A 14,201-nucleotide genomic window follows, 5' to 3' on the forward strand; every position below is an offset into this window, starting at 1 on the left:
CAAAATGACCCCAAAAGCCCTTTCATGCTTAGAGGAACCCCAATGACAGTCCCATGAGGAAAGGGCTTCAAGGAGCCTCTGCAATGTCCCCACCCCTGGATGGACCAACTGGGGAAATTCCTAAGGCAGAGGCTGCTGCCTCCAAAGGAGAGAGAGAAATTCTCACCTGGCTTTTTCCACACCAAGATAAAGGAGGAGACTGACAAAACATCACCACACAACTCCCCTCCAAAACACCACCAGGATTTCCTCCGTTCTAAAATCCATCTGGCCACTGATGAGGAGGAGTATGTCACAGCCAGGCCATCAGCAAGTCCTTTATTCTAATGTTACTTTTCATAATGAATAACAAAGTCACATTTAAGACATCAGAGAGCTATTATGAAAATCAAATTATAAGGGGCTGGGGGTTTAGCTCAGCGGCATAAGCGCCTGCCTTGAAAGCAGGCAGTCGTGAGTTCGATCCCCGGTACCGATAAAAAGGAAAAAGACAAAAAAAAAAAAAAAAAAAGAAAGAAAATCAAATTATATAATTCTTTTAAAGAAATAAAATATAATTAAGAATTTTTAAAGAGCAGCAATGTTCAAAGGTAGGAGAGCCACTGCAGACACTATCACTGTCCCGATGTCCTGCCCTGGCCACACAAACCCTGGCAATCCCCATGCAATCTTGGCTTTGCCATGAAGTCCTTTGGATCTGGCCCACAGCACTCTGCAGAAATGTTTCCTTATTGCAAAAAGGGGCACTGGGTGGCCTTTTTTGTTACTAACTGCACCTGGCTCAGCTCACTGTGGGGCATGGCTTGGGTCTGGGAGACCACTGGTTAACAATTCTACTTCACAGACTCTTTCCCAGGTAACACTGTCTGCAATCTCCTCCTCCCAGGCTCATGAACCTGACTGCATTTTTTTAAGGCTCAGTAAGCAAAGTAATGACTACACCTACCTCACACATGGAGTAAACAAATGTTTCTTGGATGCTTAACTTTAATTACACAATAAATTTGCTGTCTTAGTTACTTTTCTCACTGTTGAAACAAAATACTTGACACCCAAAGTGAAAGGAATAAATGTTTATTTAGCTCAGTCTGTGGAGGTTTTAGTCTGTAATCAGCTGGCTCCAAGACTAGGTGGCCTCAAATATGGTAGGCAGAAGGTAGCAAAGCAACAAGAGACAACCACAGCTCTTTCCACCTCTTAAATCTTAGCCATGCTAATTGCTCTTAAACCCAGCACTGCACCATGAATCAGTCACAGTGTCACTCTAGATCTGATCACCACTGAACAAGTCTCACCTATGACCAAATGAAGCTTTGGGGGGAAACATCTACACACAAGCTGTAACACTTCTCACACAATTTAATAATGTTTTAATAAAGATGCTAGATAAATTCTTCCTAAGCAACACTTTAAAATCCTGGTTCAATTACAAATACATATTAAACGCTAACATAGTTGCTACATGATAGAACAAAGTAATCTATAGTATAAAATCCAGATGCTGTATATGCATTGGACTTTTAGTTTGAGCAAGGTTAGGAAACATTTTGATGAAGGTTGTGTCTTTCATATAAAAGACAAGCCCGGGGACACCCAGAGATTATAAAATTTCATTTTTTATTAATAGAAGACACTATTAATTACGTTAGTGAAATAGAGTATTTTGGTTCATTTTAAGCAAGTTGGGATGCCTTTCTATACTTGTTTCAGCCAAAGGCTTAAAAATGCAATGTGTATTTCTCTATGTTTTTTTAAAGGCAATATGATAGAGGAAAGCTGCAAATTCGGAACTAAAAGTTTTGATTTTTCAGCCTCAGTTCCAATAATTACCACCAAAGCTACCTCCAGCTTAAAATCTCGCCTCTGAGCTTTTCCTGTCACCATTCCTGTTCTGCCCTACAGATAAGGAAATTCATACTATCGTCCTACTCACGGGAGATCTAGACACAAGCCTGTCTGTCTCTGGAAGAATTTCACTAGCACCTGTACAGGGCATATGTCACACTGTGATTACACCTGGAACAGCACCCACTGTTCACCACCAGCACCTTAAAATGGATCGAGAGCTGCAGCACACTCAAAGCTGAAGAAGTGAGGAAGAATGAGGCTGGTGTGGACGGGCAATGGTCGTACTATTACTCTCTGCTCTTGGGTATGCTTGAAAATTGCCATAAGAAAGTTTTTAAAAAGTTTTTATTACTTCTTGATTCATTTTTCATCCTTCCCCTTTATCTGTAGAATATCTTTATAGTTTTATGATTTTTCTGGTATTCTATGTGTGAATTGACAGGTTTCTCACTAGATTTGGGTCAGCTGGTTTGGTTTGGTTTGGTTTGATTTGGTTTGGTTTGTTTGAGACAAGGTCTCACTGTGTAGCCCAATTTGTCCTTAAACTCACTATGTAGCCCAGGTTGGCCTCAAATTTGTAGGGATTCTCCTGCTTCAGCCTCCCAAGTGCTGGGATTACAGGCATGTGCCACCACACCAGGCTGACAATGACTATTAAAAGAAAGTACCTAAGAAACAAGCCAGCTTACCTTCATGGAGTCAGAGTATAAAATGTATTCCCTGAGCACAGGTAGAAAGTCTTCTGTCATGTCGTCTGTCAGCTCTTCCAAGGCTGCAGAGCAGTTTCCGATGCAAGCTGACACACCCTCCAGGGGCTCTGCCAGCTCACCCTCTAGAGCGCTCCACGTGGAATACACAGGCCCGTATTCTTTCAGCTCTACAAGGTAGTCTGATGGGGGAAGAGAAACTATCAAGACATGCCTGGGGAACGAATCAGGTATTACTGACCTGGGAATCACCACAGCCAAGAACTTCCTATCTAAGATATTATTCTTGGCCATTAACTCAGCTGAAAACAGAATACAACACTGTTTCTAACATAACTTTTAAATCTTCTGAAAGCTGATGTTACAACTGACATCAGAACACCCAGGCCTCTGGATACCACGAACCACAGTGCCTTATGGAGGAGAACGGTGAGAATTATCTTCAAAAATAAGCATTTGTTCACCCATACTGTGAAACCATGTTTTCATTGGCACTGGGAAGAAACCTTCATGTTAGTTTAGGAGGCATTTTTAGAGGCAGAAAAATCAATCACAGTGGTAAACAATGGGATTTCAGGAAATGTTCTGCTAGAAGATGTAGAGTCTTCCGCAAGCAGGCTCACTCAGTGGCTAGTCCACACCATGGTCCTGCCAGCATTTCCTCCGCATGATGCTAAGGTGTGGGTGGCACTCAGAGCTATCTTTGTAGGTCCTGTAGAGTGTCACCACTGGATAAAGAATGGGAGAAAGTACAGGGAACAAGAAAAAAATATTGCTTTCTCCCGCTTACAAGGAATAATCTGACCCTTCATTTGTCCCTTGGATTCTTATTATTAGAATTAAATGGTCTTGTCAGTGTGTAATTTCCAACAAATGAAACTGCTGAAGAATCCTTTGCAATGTGTCTCCTGTCAGCCTGATCATTAACACTGTTCAGGTCAGGCATGGTGGCACACCTTTGTAATCCCAGCACTCAAAAGACTGAGGCCAGAGGACTGCTGTGAGTTCAAGGCCAGCCTCGGCTACATAGTGAGTTTCAAGGCCAGCCTTAAGGCTGCACAATAAAACCTTGTCTCAAACAGACCACCAAAAAAAAAAAAAATCACTATTCAGGTTTTCCTGGCCTGTATCTGTGTAGTGAGACAAAGGACCCCAACATTCAGAACAAGTGGCCATGACAGGAGTGGGAAGGCAGTGGCAGCAACAAGAAGGACGGGTGAACACAGCCTCTGGCAACTCCCCAAACTCAGGAGAGGGAGTATGAAAGGAAAGAGGTGCAGGAAGGGTGAGCAGACGTAAACTTAAAAGTTCATCAGGGCCATTACCTTGGCAAACACAGGTCACCATGCTCTGCTTTTGAACCATCCTTCTGCCAGAAAAGGTAACTAGATTTGCTTTTAAAAATTACAATCCTATGGGTGAGGGGCAACTGAGTCCACATTTCTACTTTTTAAGCTAAAGTCAAGAAGAATAAAAGGAAGAAAGACCTGAAAGCTCAGAAGTATTTGCTTGATATGGGAAAAGCCACACAAAGTTGAAATGTAAGACAAAGGATGGAAGGAAGAATCACAGCCTCATCTTCCCCTTCCTGCATTTGTATTACACGAGAAATATGGCCTAGTTCTGTCACTGTCATGTTTCTGCAGTTTGAATTTGCTTAGCTTGATGAACGCCACCCCTACCACTGTGGTCCCTGGGCAGGATCAAGAGCCTCAACAAAGAGCTCACCTATTTCTTCTTTGATGATCCGCTGCGCTATCCGATCAATGGTTCCCAGCTTGAGTGCAAAAGTATCTAAGTATTCGCCGATGGCTGCAAACTCCAAAGGCCGACTCCTCAGCTTGTAGCCTCCAGTGACGTGCTTGACCGACTCACCCACTCTGGTCAGCAGTGCCATCCCCTGCTTCCTGTAGGCGTTCAGGTCCTAAGGACAACACGTGAACAAAGCACCCAGTCACTCGCACAGCCAAGATGAACTGAGAGCCGCTTCTATTTGGAAATGGAGAGAAGACGACTTAGAAACCAGAAGCCGAGTTAGAAGCCCAGGCCACCCTCACACAAGTGTCCCCTCCTTGACATCATGACCTCCAGACCCACATGCCATGTGCTCACGTCCTTATCCCTGTGGACAGAGCTGGGTTCTGATCCCTCCCCTAGGTTCACTCACCTCAGGACTCAGTCCCTAAAACACAGTGCTGCTTCTAACACAAGTTTAAAAATCTCTGACAAGGAAGGAAGGGAGAGGGGGACCCACCCTACACTTTAGGAGCAAAATTAAGGCGCTGAGATTCTAAGATTCATTCCATTAACTTATCTACACACCAACTAAAGCCTTGAAGGAGAGTACAAGATGGAAAGCAGAAACCAGGGACCCAGGAAGCACTGCCAGCAAACTTGGCAAGGACAGATGGCGCTAATGAGAAGATATTTTAACTCTGAATTTCTTGTAGGTCAAGGCAAAAGCAGGAAATATGCTGAGTGTTAGAACGCACTGGATCTAAGTTTAAAAAGCATATTATGAGGCTGCCAGGTAAAACCAACCTCTTCTTGACACTAATCTGTTTAAGAAGAATGTACAGTTGTCTTGAGTGTGTCCCTTCAACAATAGCTTTTATAGTCCAGGTGTGGTGGTGGCATATGCCTGTGATCCTTTCTCTTGGAAGGCTGAGGCAGGAGGATCACTGTTAGTACAAGGCCAGACAGTGAGACCCTGTCTTCAAAAAAACCAAAAAATAAAAACAATAGTTTTTATGGAAGATGCAGAGGTCTGTTTATCTTCTCCATCATCCACACAAGCAAAAATAATACTGAACTAGGGCTAGAATATTCTCTCTTTAAAGGCATCTTTCCTGTATTCACTCATACGAAGCTGGAGTTTGAGTCAGTAAAGGGTCCTACATATTTTTAAGAATCATTTTCATACTGGTTGGTCCATCAGTCAGTCAATCAATCAATCTCACACACACTGTTTCCTACCTACTCTTCACGCAGATTCCTAATAACCAGGGTCCAAGCTGTACCCACCCACAAACACACTTTTCTCTTTTGCTGAATAAAGATGACAGCATGAGGGTCTTCTGGACAACTTGGATGAGAAAATGCAGTTCTAGAAAACAGGATAAACTTTTTTGAATATAAGCTGAAAAAAACATATTTGAGGATCGGTTCAACTCTAAATGCTACTTCTTAAAAGTATGTGAGTTCAACCTAGGAAAGGCTTTGGCGGGGAGAACAATGATGAAAGGATTATCATCCAAGTTAAACAGCAACTGAGGCTAAAAACAAAACCAAAAAACTGCCAAGTGGCTTCCATTTAGTGAACGTGAAACCTTCTCGAAAACCTTAAACATCAACCAATGTTATCTGTAAATATTCCTAAATTTCTAAATGGGTATTATCTGGGCCTCAGTGCCCTTGTCAACAATGCACTACCAAAGGCCTGAATAGGGACCTTGATACCTGACACTTGACACTCAGGGCTGGGAGGAAGCCAGCATGAAATAGTGTGTCTCACACATACAACACACACACACTCTGCAGATGGTGACAGTGTGGTGTCACCAGCTTTCTGGCTCATTCTGCCAACAGGGAAGCACACAGAAAAGCTGATGAATAACAGCCAGGGTTTGCGTGTTTCTCTGGAAAATGCATGGAAAATGGGCTTCTGGCAGGAACAGAGGTGGGGGCAAGCAATGGTCAGGCGGTGTGACACAGAGCAAAAGTGCAGTGTAGGAGCCACGAAGACCCAACTTAGAGTCCCAGTGATGTCACCTGAACAAATGCAAACTCTCTGAACTTCAGTTTCCTTGTCTATAAAATGAGGTTATGAGTAATTACTTACAGGGTGAAGAACACCCTTATGAAACATTCGATAAATATTCTTTCCCTTTTGTTGATGAGACTGGCTCAACCCAGAAATAATTCCAAGATATGCTTAAGGTGTTTATGGAAACATTTACCTTGTTTTGGGCAAATAAAGATATTCCAAAATCCATTGCTATTACAAAAGACAGGAAAGGAGATATGGTTTCCTCCTAAATTCTAACAGAGAAACCATGGTAATGCAATCTGCACCAAAATAATTAGACAGCATTTTTTTAAAAAGGTACTGGGGACTGAGCCCAGAGCCTCTGCACTGACTTATTTCCCCCAACCCTTTTTATTTTGTGACAGGGTGTTGCCAAGTTACTTAATCGGCAGGCTGGGCTCAAAGTGGCAATCCTCTTGCCTCTGTCTCCTGAATAGCTGAGACTATATGTGTGCCCCACCATGCCCAGCTGGAACAATTTCACGCCACCTACAACAGAGGACCATTCATGCAGTTGACTTGTAAGACATCAAGAAAGAGTTCTAAGAATGATAATTCTGAAAAGAAATCTACAGAATTCTATGCTTACCTTAGCAGTAAGGAAAACATTAAAATGTTCATTGAAAGACAGCACGGGATGATCTGTAATTCTTTTCAGGAATTTATCCAAAGCTTTTCTTCTGGTCTCCACAAACTCTTCTGAAAAACGATCCACAACACCTTTCACCACAAACTTCTCAGGAAGTGGCTATGAAAACATGAAGAAAATTTCAGAGTAATTGGTGAAAAACTGCAAAGCAAAACCACCAGGCTAGCAAGAAATTCCTATCACATCTGTCCAAGAACAGTATTTCTTATTCAGCTATATCTTTATATAAGCTATATCTTTATATAATCACTGATTATGTAAAAAGTTTTGGATTATATAAAAAGTTGTGGAAATACAAATGGAGCAAATCACAACTACTGTCAATTCTATAATACAGAGACCTCTATAGCATAGTCCTTTGAACAAGAAAAGTTAAGATTTACCCAGTAAGTGTAATATAGTTATCGTTATACTGTTTAATATACAATGATAAGGAAGGAAGACAGACAATACCAACCACACAAAAACTTACTTAAATACTGAAGATTCTACTTCCAGTTCAAGGGGTAAAAGAACTTGGTGAATAAAAGAATAAGACGGTAAACAAACTCATACTGCTGAAAACTATCTTTGCCAAGGCAATACTTTTTACTTTAGACTTAAACACTCAAAATGTAATTTCTTTGGTTCTCATGCTCAAACAAACTTTTCTATCATACTTCTTTGCACCAACATTGTAGGCAATTTAAAACGACCTGCCCTACACAAAGGGATCTCTGAGCTTTACTCTGTTTCCCCAGCAGCTTACTCAAATGCTTGAATGAAAGGTCTTCTTCATGCTACTATCTCAGGGAAAATATTATATACAGTAAGCACAATTTCTAAATGTTTGCACTTTGAAATATTGATAACAAAATTTACATTTTAAAAAATGAGTAAATGATCTAATTGATACTTTTCCCAAGAATACATTCAGATGGTCAATACTCACATGAAAACAGGCTCAACATCATTAGTACAAACCAAAACCATAATGACATACCATTTTATAGTAGGATACCTGTAATTTCTTTAAAAAAGAAAAAGACTAGGGGTATAGCCCAGCGGTAGAGTACCTGCCTATTTACATACAAGGGTCTGGTTAGATCCCTAGAAATATCAAAGAATAAAGAAAAAAATTTTAAAGCGAAAAACAGAAGCGTTGGTGACAGAATGGACAATTGGAATTCTTATTGCTGCTGGGACTGTAAAATAGTATATCATAGTGAGAAAGGTTTGATATAGTTATCATAGCACCTAGCAGTTCCACTTGCAGATACATTCCTGAAAAAACTGGAAAAAGGTTTAGTAAGGAGTCACAGCAGCCCTATTCAAAATAAACAGAATACATATATCTATACACTGGGATTTAAAAGGGAATGAAGTACTGAAGCAGGGATATCATAGAAGAATCTTGAAAACAGGATGGAAGTGAAAGAATCCAGATATAAAATGTCATACATTATGATTCACTTTGGTGAAATGTCAGTGATGGACAAACCCGTAACACAGGAAATTAGTGGTTGCCAGGTCTAGAGAATGGAGAATGGGATTGGCTGCTTCATGGTTACAAAGTTCCCTTCTAAGGTGATACAATTTTTCCAAAACTTTTCAGAAGGTGATAATGGTTACAACACATTGTGAACATACTTGATGCCAGTGAACTGTAAACTTTAAAGTCATCAAAAAAAAGTACATTTTACTTTGTTGCCACCATTACAAAAAAGTATATTACAAATCTCTAAATCATAAAGCATAGCAATAATTCTCTGATCCATTAATCTCCTACTCAAGATGACAAACAGAACAAACACTACTGACAAAATTCCCTGTCAGCCAATCCCTGATCCGAAATCTAATTCTCCCTGTCCTCTCTGAGGGAAGCATAATCCCAAACCTTTTGTTCACTGTTCCTATATTTTATAGTATGTCTTACTTGTTTTTAAGCTTCACAAAAATACAGCTACACTTTGCTTTTGTCATTCAACACTGTCTTTCCAGGACTCATTTCTATTGATATATGCTAAGCTGCAAGAGAATCATTTTATAGTTGCATAGTTTTTCATAAATATCTGAATATATAACAATCTGTCCATCTACTCTCCTGACCAATCACATGCGAATGCTTTATAGATTTCTAAGACTATTAACAATGCTGGTGTGAACACGTACGATGTGTCTGGGTACATATGCAAGTCCCTAGAGGGAATAAATCATGCCAAGGACAGTCAAGTCAGAGTATGTGCTTTCTTAATTCTATGAGGATAACTGCATGGTTTTTTTTAATATGTTCATTAGTAAGATAATATATTTTTCTAATGTTAAACCGACCTAGCAGTTTAAGGTCAAAGTGTTAGGAGATTAAATACAACCATTTAGATTCAAAATACCTTGAAACTCCATAAAATGATAAGAGTTATAACTTAAAAGTTATAAACCCTCGAGGACAAAAGAGACCAAAAACTGAAACAAGGACTAGTGTACTTAGCAACCCTAACAAGTGGAATAGTCTAGCACTTTGCATGGGAACCTAAGGATGTCTCAGTTCTGAAGCGTAAGGACTCTGCTGCCACTTTTCTGGTTCATTTTCTTACTGTGTCACTTACCAGCTGTTTGTCTCTGGTCAAGTTCCATAATTTCTTGGTATCTCAGTTTCTCCACAGCAAAACCAATATATAGATAACCATGGTGCCAACCGCAGAGGGTTGTGGTATGAGGATTAAAATGAGCTAACACGCTAAAAGCACTTTGATTCCTACCACAGAGGAAACACTCACTGAAAGTCTGGGTTTGCAGCAGGGACAGAGTTTCAGGGTTCTCTCAATCTCCGGGGACCTCTGGTGTTCATCTCAAGGTTTACCTTGAGATCATGGGAGCACTCAGAGGAGAAGCTAAGAAGCAGCGGGGGGGTGGGGGGTGTCTTTACAACAAAGCAGGTGTTCTACAGAGCACAGCGGAAGGTCTGCAAATGAAAGACAGGGCAAGTCCATGGGACAGAATGACAGACCCCACGGGAATGCATGTCCATGTCTAACACCCATGGAACTTAGACTACGGTAGAACCTAGAAATACAACACTCTGTCAGATGTTCTGGCCCAGGCAGAGCAGCTGTCTGAACAGAATATGGTTATCCTTTAGGATAATTCCTTTATTCTAGCCAGTCCTCCCATTCTTCTAGGCATCCATTCTCATCCCACTTACCACACTAAGCGGATTACTATTTCTCTGAAAGGAGACAGGTCAGAAGCATTAAGTAGTGATTTTCTGAGCATTTTGCTTCATCCACAGAAACTCATCTACTGGGTACCACCCTCATCTCCACTCATGTCTGCAAAGATACTTTCTCCAAAGCTAACATGTATTCCACCCATATCCTTGACCCATTAGTTCACCAAAGTGCACCTGCTGGCATCAATTAACAGTGCCTTCTCTTCCCTGTATCTTCAGTGTCCCCTGAACATCCACCTCTACTCTTAGAGTCTACCAAAATATGATTGGTTGACTACATGGAAAAAGAAACCCAGCCACCGCTTGTCCTTACATCTCTTCAACTTTCTTTTGTCTCATTTAATTTTTTTTTTGAAAGAATCACTTGACTTCCATTTTTTCCACTGATCTCTCAGCCAACAACTTCCCCCACTCCAAAACAAGATGGGTTCTAGTACTGCTTTTGAGGCAGTTTGTCTGCCCTATCCCCACCTAACGCAGAAACTGCTCCTTGAGATGATTACCAACTAATGACACTGTGATTACCAAACCAGCGGCTGTTTTTCTGTTCTTACCTCATGAGTCTGCTGGGAAAATTGACATTTACTTTTGCTAAGTAGGATTTAGGAGGCAGTTTGACCTGTAACTGGTTAGGTGTGCCTTGTCTAACAAAACAGATAACCTTACCAAATAGCTGCCCTTCAGATTTAGCATACTGAATGTGCTATTCAAAGGAAACTTAGAGTGAATCCTCCAAACAGAACTTACTTATGTAATAAGAATTATTATTCCCAAATGTGCATTGCTTTGGAAATTTCTTTCTTCCTCTTTCAAGCTTTTTTAATGGGACACTTACGGTCAGCCTCACCTTTTATTATTTTCTGGGTTGTTTACGCAAAAGATTTGGGTTGCTGGTGAAATCAAGGGCAATGAGAGCCTATCCTGAAGGGTTCAACACAATTCTAAGCACACAGTAGATGTTATCTTGGTTACTTCTCTCTCATTGCTGGGACAAAATATCAACATTCAAAATGAAGGAGAAAGGCTTATTTAGCTTATAGTTTTTGGAGGTTTCACTCCAGCTGGCTGCAAGGCAGGGTGGCATGGCACCGGGCAACACTGCAAGGCAGCAGCCATAGCCAAAGTAGGGAGAACAAGTCTTCTTCTCCTTTATACTGTACACAGGTCACTCCCCCTGCCCAGGGCAGGTTCAGCACTCACAAAATCTCCTTGTTCTCCTCTTGACAGGATGAGAATGTAAAAAAAGTAAGAACCCTGCTGAGTCTCCTAGTTAAACTTCTAAACTCAAGATGACACAATGTATCAACCTGTTAACAATGTATGTTAACATGCTAGGCATTTATAGCAATCTGTAAACACCAAGAACAAAATGCAAAAGGGGAAGTGGACTTGGGGTCGAACTTCATATATCTTGTAGGCAATAAGACCTTTTAAGTCATCTAGGCCACCACTTCATATGTACAAGGATGATTTTTTTTTTGTCTTTTTTGTTTCTATCGGTACTGGGGATTGAACTCACGACTGCCTGCTTGCAAGGCAGGCGCTTATGACGCTGAGCTAAATCCCCAGGCCCTACAAGGATGATTATTAAAACATGGAAAATAAGTGTTGGTAAATACCTTAAAAAATGTATTTTCATACACTGCTGGTGTGAACAGAGAACAGTACAGCCACTGTGAAAAACAGTTGGGCAGCTCCTAAAATGGTTAAACCAGAATAGCAATTCCATTTCTAGGTGTAAGGAAAAGACAGAGACAGATTCTCCCCTACAGACTACTATAGGAATGTAGCCTGGCCTTCGCCTCAGTATTATTCCAATAAGACTGATTTTGAACACCTGACCTCAGCTTTAAGAGAATAAGTATGTGTTGTTTAAACTTTTTAAAAAATACATTAAAAAATAAAAATATCACCCAGGATGGGGATGAAAGAACAGAAAAGAAAAAATACAGTCCATGAGCTGATAAATTGCATGATGGGGTTTCTCACTACATTAGTATAGCCACTACTTTTCCCAATGAAAAAATATTTTAAAACTAAATATAGCAGGACAAAGAGGCATATGCTCAAAACAAAAATCTTCTTAACGCTTTAGGGGTACAGCTCAGCTGTAGACCACTTGACTTGCACGCCTGAGACCCTGAGTTCAAGTATCACTACCATAAATCATCCTCACCATCATCACCACTACCCCCACCACACTACATAAATCACCACACCAAGTCTAGTTTAATTCAGAGTGTTTAAAAGTTCAATCAATATTTCACTGCTTATTAACTTATCTATGAGGTAAGCTAACAGTATGTACGTTTAACACCAAAAATAAGGAAGCAACTAGAAAACTGAAGTTTTACTTACTTCACATTGAGATAAATAGTTGTTGCATGACAAATTTCTTCTCATTAACTCATGTGAGTTTACTGCTATCCAGAAGAAAAGCACATGCACGGTAAACACAAACACATCCTTCTTACTAAACTTCCTTTATAAAAAGTGAAGCAAATATAAACTTCTAAGTGAAATTAAGTACCCAAATGTGTCACAGATTTATCTGCTTCATCTTTCAAATCCATACATGTCCAGCTAAAGTGAAATTGCTCTGTCGTGCAACCAGCAGTGTTAAATGAAGCAGTGTTAAAATCATTGAGCAAATACAGATGCAAACAGCAAAATGCTAGTCACCGAAGTTTAGGACAGAGTACAGAGTTACTGTCCCACAAGATGAGCAAGTTTGAGATATCTGCTGTAAGACAGTGGTGCCTAAAATGAACAATATGCTGTGCACTTACATACCTCGGAGGATAGATCTCACATTGTTCTTACTACACACACAAGCCACGGTACACAAGGAAACTTGAGGTGATGAATACATTTACTGCCTTCACCGCGGTGATATCATAGGTGCACACTCACTAGTTAAATTGTGTACATTAAATCTGTACAGGCTTTTACAATATCAATTATAACTGGATAAAGCTTTAAAGGAAACACTGAGAGGAAAACAATCACAATAAAGACTTTCTGGTGGCTCCAACTATTACACCTCACAAAATGACAAGCATTCTACACACTTCTAGCTCTAAGATGGCATCTGAAGAACATAGGGTTATTTCTTCTTGCTTTTAAAATTTCAGACAGGAGAGAGAGGATAAAGGGAAGTAAAAAGGATTTAAATGTGATATGGATATGTGTCAACTCCCCACACTGTATAAACTTAATATGTATCACAAACATGTACCAGTAAGAACAAAGAAAAAAATCTATCACAGCACTGCAAAACATAAAAGGGTGCTGTCGGGAGTGTGAGGTGTAGCTCCTGGCAGGACACTGCAAGGCCCTGCGTCCGATCCTGGACAGATGTGCAGTATGCCAGAGCTTGTTAAGACAAAGCAGAAATGACTGAATTGAGAGACAAGTTTATCACTATCTTGTGGTTTTTTTTCAGGCAAAAGAAAGGCGGTTCTAGGAACCACCGCTAGGGGGCTGAGTTTCTCCAGCAGAGCACTCAAAAAGTAGTCAAGTTAAGAGCCACACAGACTGGAAATGGGGCAGGCCAATGACTGTCCCTAGCAAAAGGCTAATCAAAGAACCTCACGGTGCCTCCCCAGAGCTACAGTCTGGCAGGCTGTTCACCCCAATCCATGGGATTCCCACAGAGCCCAAGGAGAGCGGGAGATTTTATCTCCATACTTGTTACATAAACAATATAATCCAAAAGCTCAGTGATTCTCAACCACTTTCACCAAAGCTGACTTTGGATGGCAAAACAAACCCAGGAACCTACCATCATTCTCTTAAAAAAGGCTCTAGAGTTCCTCTCAAAAAATAATTCAAAATGGAAACTGAGGAAAAAAACCCTCAAAAATAAAAAGATAACCTAGTTTTTAAAATACAGACAGTTCTCAAAGAAAAGCATACTAATGTCCAAAGAACAGAAGACCCTCAACATCATGAGCCATCCAGGAAATGCAAATAAAAACA

General features: G+C 40.5%; 1 protein-coding gene across 1 annotated transcript in view; it reads right to left on the reverse strand.

The window, feature by feature from the left end:
• Snx30 (sorting nexin family member 30) overlaps nucleotides 1-14,201 on the reverse strand; it is a 117,642-nt gene that overhangs the window by 24,560 nt on the left and 78,881 nt on the right. The window contains exons 4-6 of the mRNA XM_063260716.1: nucleotides 6,953-7,111; nucleotides 4,284-4,479; nucleotides 2,538-2,737 (exon numbers count right to left, since the gene is read on the reverse strand). Of these exons, the coding sequence (XP_063116786.1) occupies nucleotides 2,538-2,737; nucleotides 4,284-4,479; nucleotides 6,953-7,111 (555 nt within the window). The remainder of the gene's footprint in view (nucleotides 1-2,537; nucleotides 2,738-4,283; nucleotides 4,480-6,952; nucleotides 7,112-14,201) is intronic.

The sequence above is a fragment of the Cavia porcellus genome, unplaced genomic scaffold, assembly GCF_034190915.1.
Source record: "Cavia porcellus strain 051 isolate PalLab524CR breed Dunkin Hartley unplaced genomic scaffold, mCavPor4.1 scaffold_1, whole genome shotgun sequence".
NCBI lineage: Eukaryota > Metazoa > Chordata > Mammalia > Rodentia > Caviidae > Cavia > Cavia porcellus.